This window comes from Phalacrocorax carbo, chromosome 4 (genome assembly GCF_963921805.1).
Source record: "Phalacrocorax carbo chromosome 4, bPhaCar2.1, whole genome shotgun sequence".
Taxonomy (NCBI): domain Eukaryota; kingdom Metazoa; phylum Chordata; class Aves; order Suliformes; family Phalacrocoracidae; genus Phalacrocorax; species Phalacrocorax carbo.
In genome coordinates this window covers 2,252,797-2,276,042 of record NC_087516.1, presented here as the reverse complement: position 1 = coordinate 2,276,042, position 23,246 = coordinate 2,252,797, and the positions used below count along the sequence as shown (strand labels likewise).

General features: G+C 57.0%; 1 protein-coding gene across 1 annotated transcript in view; it reads right to left on the bottom strand.

Annotated features, from left to right (window-relative positions):
* ADAM33 (ADAM metallopeptidase domain 33) overlaps nucleotides 1-18,396 on the bottom strand; it is a 32,427-nt gene extending 14,031 nt beyond the window's left edge. The window contains exons 1-11 of the mRNA XM_064448820.1: nucleotides 18,237-18,396; nucleotides 15,302-15,384; nucleotides 8,141-8,217; nucleotides 4,469-4,544; nucleotides 3,907-3,983; nucleotides 3,164-3,350; nucleotides 2,665-2,730; nucleotides 2,476-2,547; nucleotides 1,819-1,985; nucleotides 1,621-1,705; nucleotides 794-936 (exon numbers count right to left, since the gene is read on the bottom strand). Of these exons, the coding sequence (XP_064304890.1) occupies nucleotides 794-936; nucleotides 1,621-1,705; nucleotides 1,819-1,985; nucleotides 2,476-2,547; nucleotides 2,665-2,730; nucleotides 3,164-3,350; nucleotides 3,907-3,983; nucleotides 4,469-4,544; nucleotides 8,141-8,217; nucleotides 15,302-15,384; nucleotides 18,237-18,360 (1,157 nt within the window). The 5' untranslated portion in view covers nucleotides 18,361-18,396. The remainder of the gene's footprint in view (nucleotides 1-793; nucleotides 937-1,620; nucleotides 1,706-1,818; nucleotides 1,986-2,475; nucleotides 2,548-2,664; nucleotides 2,731-3,163; nucleotides 3,351-3,906; nucleotides 3,984-4,468; nucleotides 4,545-8,140; nucleotides 8,218-15,301; nucleotides 15,385-18,236) is intronic.
* Nucleotides 18,397-23,246: the final 4,850 nt, after the last annotated feature.

The window sequence follows — 23,246 nt, the reverse complement described above, 5'->3', positions numbered from 1 at the left end:
AAAACAGCCTGGGGACACCCTGAGACTGCATTGTGGTTTTTGACTGTCAGTTATTAATTGGAAGAGCAGGTAGGTTCAGATAACAGGGAGCAAACAGCTGCTTTTCTGCAGTGCAGGGAAATCTGGGACGACTGTATTGTGAGGAGCCAGAAAACTCACAGGAGAACGGCCTTGGAAGGGAAAGTGGCACCAACCAGCTGAATTTCATACAGCTTTGGGCTGAATTAAATGGTAAAAGCAAAGGAAAACAAACCCTGCAGGGATGCCAGAGAGCATGAAAGCTCATGACTGCCACTCCGGAGCATCCCACATCCAGATTTAGTGGGGTTGGGGTGAGGAATGTCAGCTCACCCCACCACAGCCCTGTGGTGCCATGAGTCCCCACCAGCATGGCCAGGGACTGGGCACCGCTTTGCCCTCCGGTCTTACAATAAAGGATAATTTCATCGTGCTGTGGTGTGGGTTAGCACACAGGAAAATGCCTTGGATTCCTGCAATGGATAACATCCATTTGCTTCCATCCCTAGCTCTTTTGGGATAGGGCTGCTACTCCTCAGAGACTAGCAGCCCTGTCTGATCCTGGGCCCTAGGATGTGCTCGCCCCAGGGAACCAAGATGTGTAGGACACATGGGGAGGAGGGCAACCAGCTGGGTCCCCCTTTGCAACAGGGCATTGCACCCACTACAGTGCCTTGTGGGACAGGACCCTCTCCCCAGCCCACCCAGCTGCAAACAGCATCCACAACCTGCTGGGGGGGCTCAGGGGCCGCACCCCATCCCCACCGCCACTTACCCGGTGGCCGCTGCCATGACACAGCCGCCTTGCTCCGGGGTGGCCTCCACGCAGCAGCCTGTGGTGTCATGGCTCATGCCGAAATTGTGGCCGATTTCATGGGCCATAGTGGCGGCTGCTCCGACGGGCTGCTCTGAGTGGTCCTGCATAGGGATGGGGGATGCATCAACACAGCAGCCAGGAGCGATGGAAAGGGGTGATGGAGGGACCACAACATCCCTGGGATTGCAACTGGATCCCGTGGGAGGGTCAGAGACAGGAGGAGAACTCATGGCAGAAGTGGGGTTTGGTCTCCTAAAAGTTCCCCATGGGACTGCTGGGAAGTTCTTTTGCTGGAGCCAACTGCTGAAAACCTGGGGCCTTGGAAGGCGCAGCCCAAACACCAGAAACCTCGGTGCCCCACACCACCGCCCTGCCTAGGGACCACAGGTCACCCGGGCCACCATCACCCCATCAGGAGGAGGATAAAAGCTATCTGGGGTGGAGACAACCCTACAAAACCAGAGAGCACAAGCAGGGAACAAGCAGGGTCTATTCAATATGAGGGGCAGAAGCAACACAGGAGATCCCAACGCTGCTGCTAGCTGCAAGCTGGGGGTGCACCTGGGGCAGGAGACCTTTAAACCAGCCCTTTCTCACCCTCCTTTGTACTACCTGGCCAACACCTGAGAGGGGTAAGGGGCTACCAGCATCATTGTTCACTCTCTGGCTGCATCCCAACCCCGGATGGCTGGTCCTCAAAGCCCATGAAGAACTCCAGCAAGACGGGGTGGTAATGGGGTCCTCCAGCCTGGAAGGAGCAATGGAGACCCCCATGCCCTCCTTACCATGCTGACACCTCCGGAGTTATCCGCACTGCACATCCCCTCCAGTGGGGCCATGCCAATAGTTGTACCCCTGAATGTCTTCCCTCTGCCCAGAAAAGAGAACGGAGGGGCAGTTAGCACCCCAGGGGTGGCTTGGAGACCCCAGTCCAAGCGGGGATGACCCTGCCCCAACATCCCCGGCTCCACAGGGGTGCTCACGTCAGCAGCTGGGCGTTGTCGTGCTTCTTGCGTGACCTCAGCGCCTTCTTCCACTGCAGGAAGGACCAGAGCGTGGCGTTGGCATCGCTGGTGACGGCGCACTGGTCCCGCTCCGTCCACACCTCCAGGCCGATCAGGGCCACCTTGATATTCAGCGACCTGTAAAACTGCAGGGAGGGGACGGGGATGGAGGGGGTGGGGACTGGCATTCGCTGTACACCCCCCCTCACTGCCACAGCGTTTCAGCTGGTGGGTCTCCGTGCTTTACCTCCAGCTGGGTGACTCGGGGACATACTTGTCCCAAATCCACCTGCAAGCATGAGCTCTACAGGCGCAGGCACGGACGCAGGAACCAGTCGCGGTGGCATGATGCCATCCATCAGCTGACAATGCCTAAGCCTGTCCCTGCTCATGTCGAGGATTGATCCCCATCGTTACAGCAGGGTGAAGAGCCAGCACCCTCTTCACCGCTGCAGCTCAGCCGATGGGTGGCAAAGCATTTTCCACCGCATGCTCCCATCTGCCTTCTAAACGCCTAGCCCCAGTGGCATGGGGGCAGTCCCTAAGGGCCGCCACCAGGCTGGCCCTGAGCTCAGGTGCTTTCACATGCACCTGGAAAGACAGAGGTGGTGGTAGGTCCCTCTTGCCGGCCATTACCTTGTCCACGTAGTTTGCGATCTCTACAATGCGCTGCTTGGTGAGGCCCAGGTCAAGGTTCTGGTTCCGGTACTGCAGAGAGACGGGGGTGGGGAAGGGTCACCAGGCGAAGACCAGAGAGGGAGGGAGGCAGAGAGGGGTCCTGACTTTTCAGCAGGGGACCAGGTTTCTGACCCCTGCAGTGCTCACCAGTGTATGATCAGCGACAATGAAGAGCTCCATGTACTTCATGGTCCTCCAGGCATCTCTCTTCGCCTGCAAGACAGACAGCAAGGCTTGGAGGAGTGAAAGGGCAGGCAGCCCATGGCTCTGGGCATCACGGATTGCCCAGACACTGCAGAGCTGCCCAGGAAGGACAGCTGAGAGGGGAAACTGAGGCACGAGGAGACCAGGAAAATTTGGGCAGCTTTAGTGCAATTCCCAATGTCGACTTACATCACATCCCACATTGCATGACACAGCACTGATCCCCAACCCACACGTCCTCCCTTGGAGGTCTCCTGCCCAAACCCAAACCAGGTGAGTTGCCCATAAACACCCCTCACGTCCCATCTGCCTATGCAGCCCTGCCCAGATGCCAGGGTGACGGGCACCCTGCCGCAAGCTGCAGGCACTTAGCAGGGGCAGGGATGGCCCCGCTCTCAGCCCTCTGCCCCTCCACAAGCAAAGGACCCCAGGATGGATTTACCCGGTGGGGCACTGGCTGGAAGAGCTGAGCGATGTCAGCAATGGTGCTCCCAAAATCGTCACCGTGGCCGCAGGTCCCACCTCGGATGGGCAAGTGCTCTGCTCGGTGGATGACGTGGTGGCCTGGCTCAGGGGTCCCGAGGGGTTTCAGGTAGTAGCTGGTGTTGCTGCTCAGCACTATCAGGCCCCTGGCAATGGAGAGCAGCCCCCAATGGCTCCTGTGGTGCTTTCACTCCAGCTCCCCCAGCCCCTGCTGAGCCCCCACAAACTCACTGCACCTCAGCTTGGTCCATACCCAGGGTGGGAGCAGGGACAAGAGATGGGTATCTCTGTCAATACAGCCCTATGGCTAATATATCTTTAGCATTAAAACCTTCATGCCAGTCAGACCATGCGAACATGGGATGGCAACTGGTGGTTGCAACAGGGAAAAGCTCAGTTCTGGGGTACCTGCTGCGGGGTGCGGGATCTTGCCACCTCCAGAGACGAATTTCCTTGAAGGCAGCTCATGCTGCCAGAAAAATGGCCTCTTGCCCACCCCACCCACCCCCGGGGTTGGGTGAAGGATAGGAGAAGGGGAGCTATGGAATATCAGCCCCATGAAGCGTCTAGAGCTGGGCTCGCAGGACTGTTGGTGCTGCTCCGGGGGACCCCAGAGGGGGTCCCTGCAGAGAGGAAGGGGCAGCCAGATCCATCCCCCTCTTCATCTGCCCCACAAGGCCCCCACCCCGCACATCTCCATACCGTATTCCCGAGCAGGTGCTGAGGACGACCCAGGAGCCACCGTAGCCCCGGACATGCCCATGGTAGTAGCAGTGATCCTGGGAGAGAGGCGATGGAGAACTCCGTTAGGAACCACCACGCAGGGCTGGGCAGCAACAAATCCCATGGTCTCATCCCCAAAAATCACCCATTTTGCATTTCCCAGCCAGGCGAGCGGTGTCCCTCTGCACCAGGGAATGGGAGGGATGGAGCCGGGAGGCTGCCGGCTCCGGCGGTTCAGCCAGGGACACAGACAGCCCCACGCCCGGCTCGGCGTGCTGGAAGGGTGACAAATGGCCGGTGGGGGGACGTCGAGAAAAGCGAGGGCTACTCGAGCCCGGCGCTGCCTGTGTTTATTTCCCGAGGTGCTGTATCGTGGCCAAGAGATACAGGAGCCACGTGTTGCTGCATTCCTCCCGCGACAGGCGCCGGGGATGCTGCCAGCGAAAACACCGCGCCTTGTCCTGGTGGGCTTTGGCTTCATCCCAAATGCCAAGGCACCCCGAAAAACGGAGGTGAGCTACGCCCGTCCCCCAGCACCCACCGTGTGGTTGGGGGTCACCGTCACAGGCTGCCCGTCTGTGGCATAGTGCGTCTCGGTGTAGCCCGGTGCCAGCAGCCTGCAGAGAGAGGAGAGGGGAGAGGGGTGAGGATTTCGAGCTGCTCTGGGTGTCCCGGCACAGGGGACACGCTGAGTCTCTGTGCCCAGCCCTTGGCAGCCATGCAGGGCTGAGCTGTGCGTGTGGTCCCCCTTCACAGCCCCCCATCGCAAAGCTTTGGGCAGCGGAGCTGGCAGTGCGGCCATCACCACTGCGTCAGGGCTGGCCCCCGACCAGCGATTGCCCACGGCCAGCGGGGGTGTGAATCACAGTCCGACGTCCCCCTTTGCACCTCAGCAAGGAAGTGGCTGCCCATACTGCTTCAAGGTCTTGCTGGTCTGGGATAGGGGACCTGCGCAGGAGGAGGCCGGCTGCCCACCCACCCCCTGGCTCGGGGGCCGCCACTGAGGACGAGCAGCAGGCAGGGTGACAGCTCCTTCATAGGGACTAAACTCCCTTTGGGACTACAAAAGTCCCCAGGGGGGGAATATCCCGCTGGGAGAAGAAGGGATCAAGCCTGTACTTGGGGTCCAGACAAGGACACAGGAGGTTTGGGGTCTCTGACACAGCCACCCCCTCTAGCCCTGGGCATGTCACTTCACCTCAGTCACGGCACAGCGAGGGTGATGCTCCTGATGCAACACCCCAGGAACATGGCTCGGGGGCCCCAAAAAACCAGAGCTGAATGTGAGACAGCTCAGGGTGTTTTTAGCAAAGCTTGCACACACACACCCCCGCCTTCACCCTGTGTGCCTCAGCTTCCCCCAGCCGCCAGCCGTCTCCCACTGAGGCCGGGCCCGGGGCTGCCCGTGACGCAGCCCCGTCCCACGCTGACAAATTGCTTCCTGCTGCAGGGAAGAGCCAGAGCTGAGCTTGCAACCAGCAAGCGTGTGGGGCTGGGGGTCCCGGGGAGCAGATGGAGGGATTTACACTGAAATTACCCCCACGGGTGGTGGGAGAGAAGAGAAAGGGATGAAGGTTTCCTCCAGCGGCTGAAGGGTGCATGACCCTGCCCAGATGCCAGGGTGATGGGCACCTCACTAAGAGCTTGCAGCCACCGTGGGGACAGCTGGTACCCCCAGGACAGCGTGCATGCAGGGGTCTCAGCCACCCGAAGGACAAAGCAGGGCTGGGTTTGGCCCTTGATTCCTGGGGTTTGGCTCCATCCCAGGGCTTTTATTCTGCAGCAGAAGAAAACAAACCAAGCAGCCTCCCCAGAATAGCCCTCCCGCCTCTTGGTTCCTATTTTGTAACCAGTTTGGCCCCAAAAATGTTGCTGTGGGTCTGTTCCTGCCTTCCCAGCCTGCCTGTGAGTGGGTGCCTGGCACCAGTATCTCCAGATAAAGCAGAGAAAGGAGACAAGAGCTCAGCCTGGGTCCTGGAAAGGGACCTGTGGGCAGCCTGGCAAGACAAGTGCCCAGCCAACGTGGGGGCAGATGGGCAGCTGCCTGTGCAGGATGGGGACAGGGATGGGGACGGGTCGGCTGAGGACAGCAGAGAGGCAAAAGCCTCCATGCCATGCCTGGGGAATAGGGGGAACTGGGAGGGCTGAGCCAATCCCCCAACCAGGGGCACAGCAAGTCCCATCCAGGGGCACAGTGAGTCCCAGCATGGCTCAGACCACTGGGATGTCCTCTCCCAGGCAGGCCAAGGACCAGAAGCCCCAGGGAAGGAAGGGCAAGATGTGTATTCTCCTCCAGCACAAGGGAAGGCCTTGGTGGAAAACACCACAAAGGATGGTTTTGGAGGCCAACCACATCTCCCAGTACCAGAAGAAAGAAGATTTGAGGTCTAGCATGGCCTCACCGGCCCATAAGCTTGCACAAGACAGCAGCGTAGATGACCAGGGCTGCATTGGTCTCCCCCCTAGCCACACCGCTAGGCACAGCCAGGCTTGGGTGCTGTGGGCTATGCTGGGTACCATATGGACTGCCTTTGGTGCCATGGATGGTCTTGAGTGCTATGGATAGTCTTCATTGCATTGATGCTCTTGGGTGCTATTGACTGCCTTGGATGCCACAGATGGTCCTGGGTGCCATGGAAGTCCTTGGCTACCATGTCTTGGCTGTCATGGACTGTCTATGTGCTATGGGTGGTCCTGGCTGCCAGGGACGTTCCTGGCTGCCATGGACTGCCCTGGGTGCCACAGTGCTCTTGGATGTCCCATGCTATCTTGGGTGCCATGGATGATTTTGAGTCCCATGGACTATGATGAGTGCCATGGATGGTCCTGTGTGCTGTGGATGCTCTTTGATGCCATGGAAAGTCCTGGGTGCCACAGATGGTCCTGAGTATCACGGACAGTCCTGGGTGCCATGAATGCTTTTGGGTGCCATAGATGATCCTGGCTACCATGGATGGTCCTGGGTGCCATGGACTGCCCTGGATGCTCAGCTCCCTTTTGCTGCCACCAACCCCTTCATCTGTTTCATCCTGCAATGCCCCATGTTCCTCCAGTCCTGCCAGAGGCACCACAGCTACCAGAGATGCTCTTCACCCCTCCTGGCCACGCTCATCCCTTCAGCATGGCAAAGTGGTACCAAGCCAGAATTAGGGTAATGAGGAGACATACAAACACCTGCAGGCCTCGTGCCCCAGCTAGAAACAAGGCGAAGCTTTGCACATGAGTTTTCAACCCCCACTGCCAACCTTGCCACTGCCTATAGTGCTAAAACACAACGTGCATGGGAACCCCCCCCAGATCTCCCTCCTGCACACCAAAAGCCCCTCTGCACATCGCTGGGACCTGCTGCCTGGCAGGGCTGTTCAGGGGACACCATCGGGGCTGCTTTTGTGCCCAAACGGCAGCAAGGAGAGGGATCTGCCAGGCACAGCCTCCCACGGCTGTCAGTGAGAAGCAGAAGTGGAAGCAGAAGCCCATCCTGCACAGGTCAGCTTTCTGCCCTGCTCCACCACAGAGCTGCCTGGCAGCGGGAGGGACCTGAACCCAGAAAGGGACAAATTCCATGAGGTCTCGGGGAGAGGGGCAAGGAGAGCAGGGCAGGAGATGGAGATGATTGCTCTCCTTGCTCCAGCCCCGGCACGAGGGAATGCCAGGCTGGGTGAGTGCCACAGGGGACAGATGCTGCTGGCACCTGCATCCAAGCCAAGCCAAAGGTGGAGCCCAGAAAAGGTTGAGCGAGGCTACATGGCGAGGTCACCCAGGAATGGTGCCAGGCTGCCCAAGCCCAAGACCAGTCCAGCAGAAGAGCAGCAGAGGTTTCCAAATCACTGCCGGCAGTCAGCACTGCCCACCATGAGATACCTCCAAAAAACCTCACAGGATTAGCCCTACCAGTGGGATGGCAGCCCAAGAGCCCCCATCCTGCTGACCCTCTGCCTGGCACATCTCTATCCCCTAAGCACCCCACACCGCCTTCACCCGTGCTGGGTCCTGCACCGTGGCATCAAACCAAGGCTGTTTCTTGCAGAACCTGGGCGTGGGCAGCGGAAAAAGCAGCATTTCAGCCCAAACTGCTGCATCAGCTGCAGCCGGCAGGAAGCCACACCAGGCCATCCCTTCCCCTGCAGGCAGGAGAGCCAGGACAGGGCAGCCAGGATACTACCGCTCCAGGTGGAACCAGTGCCCCTTCCCCAGCCCCAGCCCTGACACTTACTGGTTCCTTTCCAGCACCAGGACGAGCTCTCTGCCCTCGGCCATCACAGCCACCTTTGCCCGGGCAGGCGCCAGCACCTACGGAGGAAGCAAAGGAGGGATGGGGTTAGAAAAAACAGCCCAGGACACTGCCAGCCGGGTCTCTGTCAGTCCTGCTGCCTGCCCGTGTTATTGTAGGACCTACTGCTCCATTAGCAACACAAAAGGCAGCAGGAACAACGAATTTTGAGCGCTATCCGTGTTTGGAAAAGCAGAAGCTGCTTTGCCAACTGCAAAAATGCAGAAGGAGCAGTGAGAGCACGTGTGCCCCAGGGCAGGGGTGGGCGTGAGGGGAGACACGGGGGCCAGGAGGTGCCTGAGCATCCCCAGCCACTCTGCAGGGGACATCCCACACCGACCCACACCACCTCTCACCTCCCAGAAGCTCAGTCCCTCAATTCAAGCTGGCAGTGGACCATGGGGCACCCTGTGCTGTTCCCACCAGACACCATCTCCTCTGCCTGTCCCTGTCTCTTCCTCTGCTCCCCAGCTCAGGGTGCATCCCAGCCTCTCCTCCATGGATCTGCTTCACCTACTCCATCCCCTACCGCCAGCCCTTGGAAGGCTTGATTTCCCATGAATAGCAACAGACAAAAGAGGATTCGCGCTGGGGTTCACCCTGCAAGAGTCAGGGTGAGAAAGCAAATCCCACCTCTACTGGCAGCTCCCCCAGAAAAAGGCAGCAGGAGGGGACCAATACGGGATACAGGATCCGAAGCACTGCCTCGAGCATGCCGAACGGAGCCTCTGTGTGCTCTGGCCCACCACAGCTCCATCCCACCAGAGATGCTGAGCTGGATCCTGCGGAGGCTGGTTTCTGGGTGGGTCAGCACCTGCGTGCACCCCTGCAGGGTACGGAAATAAATAGCAACCGCCCGGGCACCGGATAATTGTGCCGTTAAAAATACAGCAGGGCAGCAAGAGGGAAGAATTGACTCAGCTTCCCCAGGATGCTGGTGGTTTTACTCACTCCCTCACTTTGGAAGGCATTAAATGGTGACTCTGCACAGGGATCCACACCAGCACAGCTCGTTTGCACATGACAGGATGGGCTGGAGCCCAGAAGTGCTGCCCTCTTCCAGTGTCCCCACATCCCTTCCCCGGCTCCAGCGCTGAGGACACTAAAAGCATTGCCCTGTCACTGTTTATGGCCCCGCCGGCGTGGCTGGCTCTGTCTCCCTCGCTCAGTCCCTCCCCATCCATGACGGATGCAGGAAGCCCGGCGGGCTGCCAGCCCTCGGCCCCGTGCTCAGGCTCTGCTGCGGGGCTCCGGCACCCTGACCACGAGCTGGCGAGGTTTTCCCAGCTCCGGAGGGAAAGGGGAGAAGAAGGAGCTGTCCCCACAAGGCTCTGGCTTCGGCTGCTCTGAGCATCACGAGGTTTTGCAGCCGGTCACTAGGAATGCAGTGGGGTGGGGGTAAAGTTGGGTGATTCCCAGCTTGGGCTGAAACAGAGGCCAAATCCTGCTGTCTCCTCTCATCCCTACGGAGATGGCCGGCAAGGTTTTGCTCCTCATGCGCCCTGGTCCCCACGTCACGTCCTGGGCACCTGGGACACTGGGGAACCTCCAGCCTGGCAGGCCCAGGGCCACCCTCCTTAAGACCATCGTGTTTTTAAGGGGCAGCATCATGGGACAAAGCATTTCAGGGTGCAGGGCAGCCGGCTACCACCACTGCTGCACCCCAGGACACGGGGTTTGTGCTGCCAGGATGGGTGTTCCCGAAGGTCCGCTCCAAATTGAGCTCCACGGGTGGAGGGACCCCATTAAGCTGCTCAAATTGGCCACAGGGCTGCTTCTGGCCCCAAGGGGACCGACAGGTCTGAGCCCTTATGGCCCCATTTCCAGAGGATGGGGAGGTGCTGGTCACCCCAGTCCATGGCAGCACGGGGACACAGTGATGGAGTGGGGCTGGCTGAGCCCCCCACTCCACCTCCAACACCATCTTCCCAGCTCCAAAAAAGGAGACCAGACACAGTACTTTAAAGACAAAAAAACAACAGCAAAGCAAGCCGAGCCTGAGGCCCTGCTGCCTCCCGACGAGCCCCTTCGGCACGGCCACAGCACAGCCACGGCATGGCCAGGGTCCCCGCTCCCGGCGAGGGGCCCTGTGTGATACAGGGAGGAGGAAGCCAGGGCAGAGGGCTCCCCTCCTTCAGCGGTGGTGGGAACGGGCTGTATTTTTAGAACATGATCTTATACAAACATCACTCCCTAGCCAAACATGGTCTGTACATTTTTCTTGCCATTTCCCTTCTTCCCCCCCTACCCCGCCCTCCCTTTTTTTCAAGCCTGTTTCTCCCCGTCTCCGATCTCCCTAACACCCTCTCCCCACAGCCCATCTCCTCCTCCCCCCCAAATCCCTGCCGGCTCCTTCCCAGTTTTGAATTCCCCAGCAATTACTCCCTGCCTTGACTTAAGGGCCTTTACTGGCAAAATGCTCTTTCCCAGCTGCCGTCTTAAAGGGACACGTGTGTGTGCAGAGTCATCCCAGCATCTGCAGCTTCCCATCCATGCCCCGTCCCGTTTCCCAGGCTGCCAAAGGCTGGAAAACAAACCACTGCTACTGGGATCTCTGCCCGACCCCTGCGAGGTGGCACATCGCAAGCTCTCTCCTTCCCTGTGCCTCAGTTTCCCCTGAGAGCAAGTGGAGCTCTCCACAAGTGAGTGGGGAGCAGGGAACCGATCCTGGCACCAGCTGAGATGGGCTGAAACCAGCTCAGTCCCTGGAGAAATAAATAGCAATGAGTAAGATGAGGGAGAGGGAGGGTGCGCGCACCCCTTGTGCCAGGCAGGAGCCAAACAACCCAACTCTAAGGCCAGAAAAGGTTATTGCATTAATTAAACATTGATCACTTTGCCTTGAGGCTGTCAGGCAGTTGGGTCCCCAAGAGCTGCCAGCCAAGATGTTATGCACCAGGAATGAGCAAGGATCAGCACCTTCCTGGGCTCCAGCATCATCCCAGGATCCAGCATCGTCCCAGGCTCTAGCACCTTCCTGGGCTCCAGCGTCTTCCTCCCTCATCCAAATGCCACAACCTCCTTTCTCCAGCGGCCAAGAAAAGGACGCACCAGCCCTGCCACAGGCTGCAGGAGCAACCTCCCCGACGCCCTGGCTGGATGTGGAGGTGGTGGCTCCTCTCCAGGACATCCCAGCAAAGCCAGTCCCATCGGCGGCTGGGTTGGGAGAGGCGAAGAGCAGCTGGGATGAAACCTCCCTGGCCAGGAGCCAGCCTGTGAGCAGCCCAGAAGACCCAGTGCCCTGAGTTCGAGTCTGTTTTTCTTTTTCAGTCCACTGATCAGAAAAACCACAGTGATGCTTGCAGAGGAGCTGAGGCCAAAGGGTTTGTGTTGCTTTTTTGAGGGGAAAGACGATCTTTCTTTCCCCACGGCTCCTGGCCATCCTCCTCACCCAGGCTCCCTCCTCCACCCTTGCTGGAAAGCTCCCACTGCCCTGCAGAAGAACAGCTCACCCAGGAGCAGGCTCAGAGAGTGCTGAGCTCCTTGGGAAATCACTGGTTAATCCAAAATCCAAAAGCCACGCTCAGATCACAGCCCGGTCATCTGCTCAGGCAGGTCCCACAAGCCCTGATTTCCTAAGTAAACGCATGCAAGCCTGGACATAATGAGGAAGACGAGGATCGGAGTAACCAGGAGATGCTCCGTAGAGGATTTGGTGATGGGTTTTGCAGCTGGAGCATCATGGCTGAGCCAGGTTCTCCCCGGGAAGCTGGATCCCAGCAGCAGAGTTAGGGTTTGAAGAGCACAGCTTGGAGACTGCATTGCCTTGCCCAAAATACACACCGGGATCAGGATCCGAGACCTCAAGGACAAGCCTCTCGCTCCAGCTGCTCATTGAAAAAAGCATCCTGGCAGCAGCCAGCTCTAGGGGAGTCGAGGGGAACAGGGTAATCCAGGCCCTGGAGGCAGAGGCAGGATTTTGGTTGTTTTGAAGCAAACTCGGCTCAGGGATCACGTCAGGGTTTGCTCAGTCCTGCCACACGTTGCCAAGGGAAAAGGCTTTCTTGCAGGAAACAGATTGCAGGAGTGCATGTCCTTGGCACCTGCAGCTCGCCCCAAACCGCGAACGGTCCTCTCCTCCCTTCCTCCTGCCCAAGCAGGGCTGTGACCCCACACGGATGTGATCCTCCCAGGGGAGGGGCCCGCACCGCAGGGCTGGGGGAGGGACGGGGTATCGCACCCCAACCGTGACCAGCGGCGATGCTCCAAGCGTTCGTCAGCGGGGATGAAGGAGACACGTCCCATTCCCAGGACAAGCAGACACCGGCTGCCCCAGGGACCCAGCAGATGATCCCGTGGTGTGAGGGGTAGCGATGGGTGCAAGGATGCTCCATTGACACTAAGGTGTGTTCCTGTACAGGGACCGGGTGCCAGGAGAATCCTGGAGGGATGCCGAGGGGTTCTTCTGCCTTGGCGCTCCTCAGTCCTTGTGATTTATAGGATCAGTCCTTGTAGTTTACAGAATCACAGGATCACAGAATGGTTTGGGTTGGAAAGAACCCTCAAAGACCACCTAGTCCAACCCCCTGCCATGGGCAGGGACACCTTCCACTAGTCCAGGTTGCTCAAAGCCCCGTCCAACATGACTTTGGACACTGCCAGTGATAGGGCATCCACAGCTTCTCTGGGCAACCTGGTCCAGTGTCTCACCAGCCTCATCGTGAAAATTTCTTCCTCATGTCCAACCTAAACCTACTCTCTTTCAGTTTAAAACCATTGCAGCGAGAAACCATGCTTGAGAAAAAGCAATTACAAAGAGAAGGAGGGAAGGCGGGGAACCACAGGTAGCACGACACGCTAGGTGGGTCCCCAGGGTAGGGACAAGGGCATCCTGCGCCCAAGGGCTGGGTACCGGTGGGACGCCTGGGCCAGGATGCTGGGCACAACCTCAATTTCCAGCTCCAAAGGGTGGGAAAAGCCCACGGTCAGCTCTGGCAGCCTTCGCCCCATGCCCCGAGTGGGGCTGAAGGAGCGGGAGGAGGAGGATGCCAGCAGCAGCGGGGCAGGAGCCCACCCCAAGCCTGCAGCAGCGAGGGAGCTGTTTGCAATCAGGGTCCCCATGACCTCCTCCCTGGCCTCTCCGAAATCGCTACCATGTGTGCTGGGAGCCGTCGAGCCCGCAGGGAGTTCAGCCACGAACAATAGGAGAGAAGAGGGTGTAGAGGGGGGAGGCAGGATCCGGCCCGCCCAGTGCCATGCCAGCCCACACACGATGGGACCGCGGAGCCACCACCACCATCCTCCTTCTCTTCCCACTGGCTCAACCTCGCTCCTTGGGGAGGAGGGAAAGGAGACACGGTGATGTCCCCCTGGGAGCGTGGCACGGGCCACCCCGCAGCATCCCACCCGCTGTGCAGAGGAGCAGTCCCCAGGGACGGGATGAAGGACCCTCAGGGCAGTCACCACACTTGAACCCACCATTTCACATGCTCGGGTGTTTTGTCCTCGCAGACTCCTGCCTCGAAAGCCAGCCATGCCCGGACAAACAGAGCAGGCTGGCAGCAATCACGCAGTCATATTTATTTCCAGGATCTTTGCCGGAGGCAGGAGGAGACGGGGTTGGCATGGAGGGGACTAAATTGATCCTAAAAATACACATCAGCAGTACCAGGGCAAAAAGGACAAGTCTGGGGGTCTGTCCAGATGTGGGGAGCCCGCTCGCCTCTACCCCATCCTTTGTCTGGTTGCCACCGTCCTTCCCCCACGAAGCTTCCCCACTCTCGGCTGCGACCACCCTCCCTCTCCCCTCCTTCTCCCTTCTCCGAGGAACAGGAACCTCCTTGTTTCGGGCTGGCTGGAGCCAGCAGAGGCAGAGCAGATGCCAGGAAATGCGCCAGGACCTGCCCAGACACCCCAGCCCTGGCCAGTGGCCGTCCCAGCCCCACTGGCCCTGGGGTGCCCCCCGCGACTCCTGAAACACCTCGCACGCCTGCGATTTGCACCCAGCAATTTTGGGCATCGGGTAGTTAGGGAGAGTATAAATAAACCTCTCATCTCGAGTGCCCTCCAACCTAAATATAGACCGATCTGGGGCTGCTAGGAAGGGAGGAAACATTTCTGCAGGCTGACCACAGCTTCCCCAACACGATGGGCTATTTCAGCTCCCGGAGGAGCACAATTCCCAGCAGCTGGCACCAACGGGGGCGATGCTCCCACTTCCCCTGGGAAAAGGCATCATCCAGCCCCTCAGAGGAGGCAGGGCAGCACAAAGCCCCTCTGCTTTTGCTGCCAGGAAGCGGGGCTGACCCCCTCCTTCAGTATCTCCTGCCTGGAGCAACGAGGTCTCACTTGGAGGCATCTCAGGTGGCTTCAAAGCCACATCCTCAGCCCCTGCTCCAGGAAGACACCACTGCAGAAAGTCACTTCCCAGCACTAAGTCTTCTCAGCAGCCAATCTGCTTAGCCCCAAAACACATTTTCCCGTAACCATCCATATTGGTGCTTGTTTTGCTGGGAAGTGATTTAATCTGCCCCAAAGGAGACCACAGCCCCCGAGACCCTCCCACCTGCTGGGTACAAGGACCAGCTGCTGCAGCTGATGGGCAGCTGCGGAGCCAATTGACCCCAGAGCACGGCAAGGTGCCAAATCCAGGCGAGGGTCACCACAAGCATCTCATAAAGTGGATTTGGAGACGGTGGGGGTGGCGGGGAGGGTGTGACAGCCAGCAGAGCGGCCCTGGGAAGAGATGTTCCCTACTCCCTGCAGCCCATGCCCGGCTTCTCTACAGTCTTCCCAAGGATATCGCTCTTAAATCCTGCAGCACGTTCCCTTTAGCTAATACAGCTGGTCTGTCTATCCTGGCCAAACCATCAGTCTCACAAATTACCTCCATCTCCTCTCTCCAAACGGCCCAGCTCCTTTCCGCTCACCCTGTAGCTCTCGGGCCACCCTTCCTACAGCCCGATAGTCAAGACCTCATTTAATTAACTCGCTGTTGCATCCTCTGCTTTCCCTGTTCATCACCTGAACAGGATGAAGGGTCCTATAAACTGAACATCCTGCTCATGGGACTCTCAAACTCGACATCTGACTCCCACCATGACGACCTCTGGGGGCAGGACCCAGCCGTGCAGTGCAGGGGAGAGGAACCGGCTCTGCCCTTACCTTTTCATCCAGGCTGACGGCTCTTCTGGTACGGCCCCCGAGCAGCCAGCGTGGGGTGACCCGCTCTCCGTAGGACAGTGGCCCTGGGAAAGAGAAGACCTGGTGAGCGTGTGAACCGGCCTCGCGAGCCCTTGAGAGCGGGAGCTGCTCCGCAGCCACAGCAAGAGAGAAACGGGGGGAAGAGACAGAGCTGGAGGCTCTGGCTGATGTCCAGGACCACCTCTTAGGTGCTTGTGGGGGACAGATACCAGCGTGAAGCCAAAGCATCGCCCCCTCTCCAGCCAGCACCCTCATTGCCGGCCCAGCCTTGGAAGCCTCCCAGGAGCATTGCTGCCCACCCAGGTCCCAAACCAGTGGCCTAAATCCCCTGAAACACATCCTAGAGGAGCAGTTGGCACATGGGTGGCACCACCCTGGCTCTGCTCACATCCCTGCCATCACCAGCCAGCCCAGGGAAACCCCACCGAGCACCTGCAGAGTACCCCAGCCCGGAGCGGCGTCCGCCTGCCCACCCCATCTCCCCTGAATCACACAAACAGCTTCTTTTTTTGCTTTTTTTTTTTTTGGCTTGATGCTTTTACGCCATCAATCATCGTCATTTACAGGATGGGGAAGCGTGGTTCGATCACACGGAAATCAAGCCATCATCTTTCCAGCCAGAGCTGGGCTTGAGCAGGGAGCTAAAATAGCTGCAGCACGTTATGGGTTTCTCTGAGCCATCCCAGCTCCCCCTGGCAGAGCAGTACAAGCAATTCCTTGGCTCGATTAGACACAGGCAGACTTTCTAAGATTTTTTTTTTCCTTTTCCTAAACAATGTGGCGGCATTTGATTGCAGCAGAGAGTCCAGCTACTGCTGACTTAAGCCTAGACAACAACAGAAAACAATAAAACCTGAAGACGTTGCGGAGAGGGGATGAGGTCTAGCAGAAATGTCAAGGGCTGGACCACCTGGCCAAGCCAAATGTTGTCAGTGAAAGCTTGGATCTAATAACTTTCCCCAGCAAAGGACAAAGTTATTTACTAAGGGAGTGGAATAACAGGGCTTATGGCTTTATAATTTTATATGCTTGTTTTGGTTCCCTGTGCAATGATCTGGGGGGGATTTGGCTTGAGGAAAGTTAAAGTTATTGAAAAGATTTAAAAAAAAAAAAGATGGAGTTATTGGTTGGGAACTGCAGATTGAGTGTTTAATGTGACCGAGCTACCCAGTCCCGCCACGTCTGTCCCACCAGGCACCAGGACACACCCGGCGCTATCATGCAGTGGCATTTAATCTGCTTTCATTATATATAGCATGTAATCAGATTCCAGGAATAACTGCAGATAAGGTGGTGGCACCATCCCAGTTTCCGTCTCCTCACCTCCTCCGAAAGCGTTAGCGAAGCCCTCCAACCCCCCAGCCATATATAAGCCCAGTTTTCTGGTGGGGAAACTGAGGCGCGGCCACGACGTAACGTGCATTCAGCCACACGGGGCGAGCGGCTCCGTCGGGGTTTGCTGCCTCCCCGTTACAGAGAAAGGGGGGGAAAAAAAAAGCCCAATTTTTATTTTGCTGGCTGCCGCAGAGGGAGAAGGGCAGGGAGACGCTGCCTCTCCCGGCTTGCTGCAAAGCCCGTTCTTCTCCCACACCGTCTGGGGAGAGGATGGGACACGAGGGGCCACCATCCTGCAGGGATTACTCGTCTGGGCTTCGGGCCACGTCAAAAAACCTCTTGGTTATTATATTAAGCATCTCACTGTTTTGACTATAGCTTTTGGTGGGAATTTGGGGATTTTGCTGGGAAGAGAGACTCAGAGCATGAGATAGGGCCTTAAAAACCTAAGTCAAATAAACCCAAATGTAGTGCAGAGGGGGTTTCCCACCCCCCCTCTCTTTTTCCTAAAAACACATTCACTCCCAGCCCTTTCTGGGAATGCTGCGCCGGGAGCAGAGTTGCTTTGGTATTTGGGATGTTTGCACCACTGCGGCCGGGCAGCCCCGCGTTTGGGTGATGCTTGAGCCCAAAGATGAGTCCCACAGCACCCAGGCTCCAGCCGAAGCGGGCAGCTTTCCCGTCTGTCGCTCCTCTCCTCTTAAATCCAAACAGAGGTTTCTGGCTCCCACCACCCTCCCTCTTCCTCTCCCAGCTGTGCGGCTTGCACGGGTCCCTCCTGGAGTTGCTGGAAAACTTATTTTCAGCAACAGCAGAGAACCCAGCAAAGCTCGAAAGTAAGAAAATAATAATAAAAATTGTGCTTTGCGTGGAGAAGCAGCTTCTTGGTGGGGTCGTGGAAGGAATTAGGGATGGAGAAGAGACATTACACAAGGCTGAACCCAACCTGGCACCCCCCCCAGCCCCTCTCCACATTTGAAACGCGATAAGAACATCTAAGGGAAATAATGTATTTCTTCAACAACCAAAAAAGCCAGGTTTCACCCTAAAACATGCATCAGCAACACAAGACGCTGCCAGTTCCCTTTCAAGGTGCCGCTTCCCAGAGCAGGGACGGCTGCAGGGACCCAAGGGAGGTGTGGGATGGGGGAGACGAGGGGTGCCTCTGCCGTTTGGGGGGTGCTGGGGGAGCAGGGGGGTGAGGAGCCAAATCCATCCCCTCTCGGGGGCGGGGGGGTGGGGGTCGCTGGCCAGTCCCAGCCCTCCCATCCCAACCAGACCATATAGAGTCATAGCACGGGGTCTGGCCGCCTTGGCCCGGGCAGCTTTGGGATGGGGTTTGGGGGACCTGCCGAGAGGGGGGATTTGGGGGGCACATCCCCAGCAGGGCAATGGGGCCGAAGGGAGAGAGCGCTGCCTGCAGTCTCCCCCCCCATCCAAGCCCAGAGACGTGACCCCAAAATCCACATCCATCCCCCACCCCCGCTTTGCAAACCCCGGGGTACCCCCACCCCACGGGCCGAATGTGGGGTGCGCCTCCCCCTCGCCCCCTTCTCCTTACCTCGAGGTCCAGAAGCATCCCCCCGCCCGGGGTGCAGCAGCAACCCCAGGAGAAAGATGCGGCTCCCCCAAAAAGCAGTCAAGCCCCCCCGGCCGGAGGGCTTGCGGGGGGCCCTCCCGGCCATGCCGCCGCTCCCCGGGGCTGTCACCGCCTCTGCTCGCTGCCTCCGGCTCTGCCTTCCCTTCTTATGCTCTCGGGTCCCCTCCCCTCCGCCCGGCTTCCCCCCACCAGCCCCATTCACTCGCCCCGGCCGGTCCCGCTCGCCCGAGCCCCCTTTCCCAGGCGCCCGGCTGGGTCCTGGGGCTGGGCGGCGGGAGGGGGCGGCTGGAGGGAGGGAGAGGTGGGGGAGGTATTGTTCGCCTTTATTTATTGCTGTGTTTCTTGGCCCAGCCGGGCCCAGCTTAATGAAAACCAGACCGGAGGAGAAGGCTGCTCCCAGGCTCCCCCCGCCGGGGCATCCCGCCGCCTTTCCTCCGGGAGGAGAAGCGAGGGGGTACCGAGAGGCTGCCTGCCCAAGGAAAGGGGGGGAAAAGCAAGCAATTAAATAACCCCACCCGTCCCACCGGGGTGAGACGGAGCAGAGACGCTTCTGCGACCCTCAAAACACTCCACAGTTATTACTAATATTAACTTTTTTTTTTTTCTAACTGGAGCTTGGCGCCTGCATCCAGCCCCATGGAGCGGGCGGTGGGCACAGCTCACCGCCCCCCAAGCGAGGGCCCGAGGCGGCGCGGGGATGGGGTGCTGCTCGCTTTCCTTCCTGCACGCACGCTGTGCCTTCCCCACTCTGTTTCAACCCTTTTGGGCCCTCTCCTGGCATCACCCAACTCTCCTCCTAAGTTCAGGGCAAGGATTCATCAATAGTTATCAAAGCCCTAATAATAATATTGATTAACGCTAGTAATTAATGCTTTACGAATGATTTTACTCTAAAAATGGGGACAGCTGCAAGACACCCTTACCCAAAGTGCCCTAGGGACCTCTGGGCACGCCTGCCCAAGGTGGCATTTCAGGGGGGGAAGGGACGGGGGACTTTTCTGGGGTTTCCCAGCACAAAGGGCGAATTGAAATGGCACAGCGGCAGCAGCAGCGCAGTCAGAGCCCTCCTGGCACTCAAACACGGCCCTCGGATGCAACCAGCAGATGCAAACATCTGGGCAGTGTTAGCGAGTCTTGGCTAGCTCGGAGGCACCTCCAAAGCCCCATTAGCCTCGGATACAGCTTTTTTTCAGGTGGGTTAATATCATTTGGCAAAACCTCGCTCTCACCACAAGCTCCCCCAGGCATCTTCCTCTCTCTCTGGCTCAAGCTTTGCAGAACACCAGCGAGGACTCCCTGAAGCTTGAAGGCCGTCTCCTGCTAAAGCTCACCATGGCAGGGCTGCGCAGGTCCCACCACTTCCACAGGAGGCCAAATGCTGCGAGAAATAAAGTCACCCCAAAGCATAAAGCCGTGGAAGCGCGGTGAGGAACAGAGGGCACTGCCATCCCGCCGCGGATGCAGGCGGCTCGGTGGAAGTCGGGCAGAGCAGTTGTAAATCGGAAGCCTGGCACACAAGCAGGAGATTCAAACGCACGACAGGGATTTCAGCCATCAGGAAACCATCATCAGCAAGGTCCAGAGGGACGAGGCTGCGCAGAGCTGCAGAGCGCTGCGAACGTCTTTCCAAGAAAGGGCAGCTGGTGGCCAGGACTGCCGTGGAGGGGTGAGCCAGGGGCTGGGATGGAGTAGGGACCGTAAGCCAGAGGAAACCCTGGGCAGCCAACAGGCTCCGGTCTTCCCCCAGCAGCCCATCAGTTCCAGCAGAGCTGCACCGTTACTACGTTACGTGACATTTTTACTCATTCCTCCACTTTCACAATCAGTGCAAACTACTGAAAGTAGGGCTGTCGCAGGGGGAGGTGAAGGCAGAGTCCTCTCGGCTTCCCAGTGGCACTGGGAACCTGAGCGTAGCTGTTGGCCGTGGAGGAGTATATGGCCCTACACGGGGCTGGGGGCTGTAACGGCTGGTGGTTATCCAGAGCAGCTTATAAAAGGCCTTTTTGTGCAAAGGAACAGGCGTTCTTCCTCCTGCCTACAGCCTCGATCACTTGATATCTCTGCTGACAAAAGCCTACAGAAGCTGTGGCACCCGACCATGGTCTGCAGCTGGGTCACACAGCCTGGCAGCTGAGACCGACATCGGGGATTTCTGCATCCCGGCGTGAGCCAAGAGCAGCACATGTGAAGCAGGGACGGGGGATCACTCACAACTGTGGAATTAAAGACAGGGAGAGGCCCTTGGTATCTATTTTCTGGGTGTTCCTGTCCTCCCAGGCACTAGTTCTTCAGTCACGAAGGAGGCAACCAGCACATCGAGTCCCGCAAGCACAGGGGGTGTGCTCAGGAAGATCCTGAGCACCCACGCTCTGGGTCTTCCACCACTGCCTCATCAGCACAAAGGCCATCACTCTCAGCCTGTTACGGGTCCTTCTGCAAAGGACAAGGACACCTGTAACGTAGTAAAGCCGCTCGATGCCATCCATAAAAACCTGTGCCTTTAGACCCAATGTCACATAATCTCCCATTAAAATGACTATTCAGTCTGCACACGATGCCGCAGGAACTCCACACCTCGTGCACAGGTGCTCAGGAGGCCACGGAGCACAGCTGGCATGCTACGCCCTCCAGATCCATCCGGCAAGTCGCAGAGTCCAAGAGACTTACTCTTCTCCAGGGGAAGGCCAGGGCTGGCTACTCAGGAGATGACTCAATGAGACTTGGCCAGCAGGAAGCCCCCTACAGCACAGTGATTCACAGGACGTACCAAAGCGAACTCGGATAGAGGAGCCAACACAATTTTGGGAGAATGAGCTGGAGTCTCCTTTCTCTTGCATCGTGAAGTTTGAAGTAGCTTCTGATAAAGCTAGAAAGCGACAGGGCTGCAGCACATGGGTACATGAATAAAATTAAATTATATTTTAAAAAATCCAAACCCTTCTTCCCTATCAAGACCTCTTACAACTGTCCTCATCACCGTGGAATTTGAGTGCCTTCCAGAAGCGTATTAATCAACGTGGTTTTCATTTGTCATGCGGAGGTCATTCACCCTCCCGCAGGGTCTAATTTGGCCTGGAGAATTCAGTTTATCTGCTGATGTAGGGAGAAAAATATTAATAAAAGTTTGACTTTCAAACCTTGCTTGTGTGAAAGAATCATGTCTTTTCCATTTACAGCAGTTCAGCTGAATTCCTTCCCCGAGCCTACGAGCATGTCCAATGACTTCATGTCACGCTTTTAAGCTTTACAGAAGTACAGCTGCCCAACTAATAAATGCAGCATATAGGAAGCAATATATTAAGATATTCTTTACTGGATTAAAGTTTGATCTGGGTTAATGAACAGCCAGTGAGGAAGTAATTTCTTCATTAGAGTATTGTTTCAGGAAAAGCCAATTATACAGCAGGATGCTCTCACAGATAAGCAGAAGCGATGAGCGTATCTGCTCTTGCACGGGACAGATCTCCTTCTTCGGTCCCCTCCTCTTCCGAGTCGTTCAGTTGTGTGCTACAGGCACAACCACAAGCTAATTTACCACCGACAGAGGCAGGCAGCAGACGTTCTTTGGGAAGCAGTCCTCCAGGAGTCAACCACTTGGGACCAGGCCGTAATTGTACATCTGTCCAGAAACATAACTATATTTTGTGGGGAACTTCCTTTTCCAAGGAAGTCGCACACTTCAACTTTTCTTTTACATCATCCTTGTGGTTGGTTTCCATGGCGACCTTTCTAGTTACCAGCAATGAGAGAACACGTCCCTGCCAACATCTGCTCACGCAATCCCCCTCTCGCCACCTGATGCGGCAGACCCCTAACTTCAGACTGGTTTGCTGTAGAAAGGACTCCAAAACAAGAACCAAAGGACTCACCACGTTGTTATAAAAGGTCCGTCAGGATGGAATACAGAAGTTGGAACTAGAGGAAATGATCACGAAAGAGAAAATGGAAGGTGTTTCTGAAGGGCAAACAAGCTTCTTTAAAATAAGGAACCTTTCAAAGCATAAGGCAGCTTTTTTACACCCCTTCTCTCTACTTTTTCCTGGCCTCGTCCACCTCACCCACTCACCCATCACGCTTCCCACGTCAAGTGCAGTTTGAAGACGGTACATCTACCTGCAATCCAAAGCCACAGACCAGTCATTGCCTTTATCTGATGACGAGCAATGTACAAACAAGTAACGATCAAAACTGCTTTCGGTTTCTAGAGACAACTCAACAGACAAGTGTGCTGCCCTTCCCCGGGTTTTGAGATAGCAGCTACGATAGCTGGCCTCTGGGTGAGCCGCAGTCATGCATTTGGCATCTACGCAATAATCATTGTGTGGGGTGGGAACGGCGAATGCTGATCAAAGAACCTTTCTGATTAACTAAGAGCAAAAGCCTGCTCCTGTAGGGTTAAAAAGAAAATAGTTCTGCCCTATTTAAACTTCCAAGATTTGCAGAACATACCCTAAAAGTCTTTGTGCAGCAGTGGATTAAGAAGAGATGACTCCAGTCTGGAATCAACACAAGACAAGCATAATTTCCTGAGTTTTTGGAAAGAAGTTTTGCACGTTGGAACCAATGACTCCAAATGTCAACAGCCTCCTTCCATAGAACTATAAACACTGCATGCTTTGCGCCCAGCACAAGCTTTATCTGACCTGATGACAACAAGGAACCGTAGTGGAATGGATGTGAGTCAGCTTCACCAGCATCCCTCGTGAGGAAATCAAGGGAAGGATGGATGATGACACTGTGAGAGCACGGGGCCGAGGAGCAGACCTGCCTCCTTTAAACCTGGCCACGCGGGACCTAATTTTCTGAAGTTCTGAGAAGTTGCAGCTCCTCCCAATTTCATCTGGAATTGCAGGTGCTCACTCCTCTGGGGAGGAAAGTCAAACAATCTCATACTGTTCCTCTCCAAAACTTCCTTTTTCCCCCTCTGCGTGCAAAGCGAAGAGAATGTTTGCTTTACAATATTTCAGACAG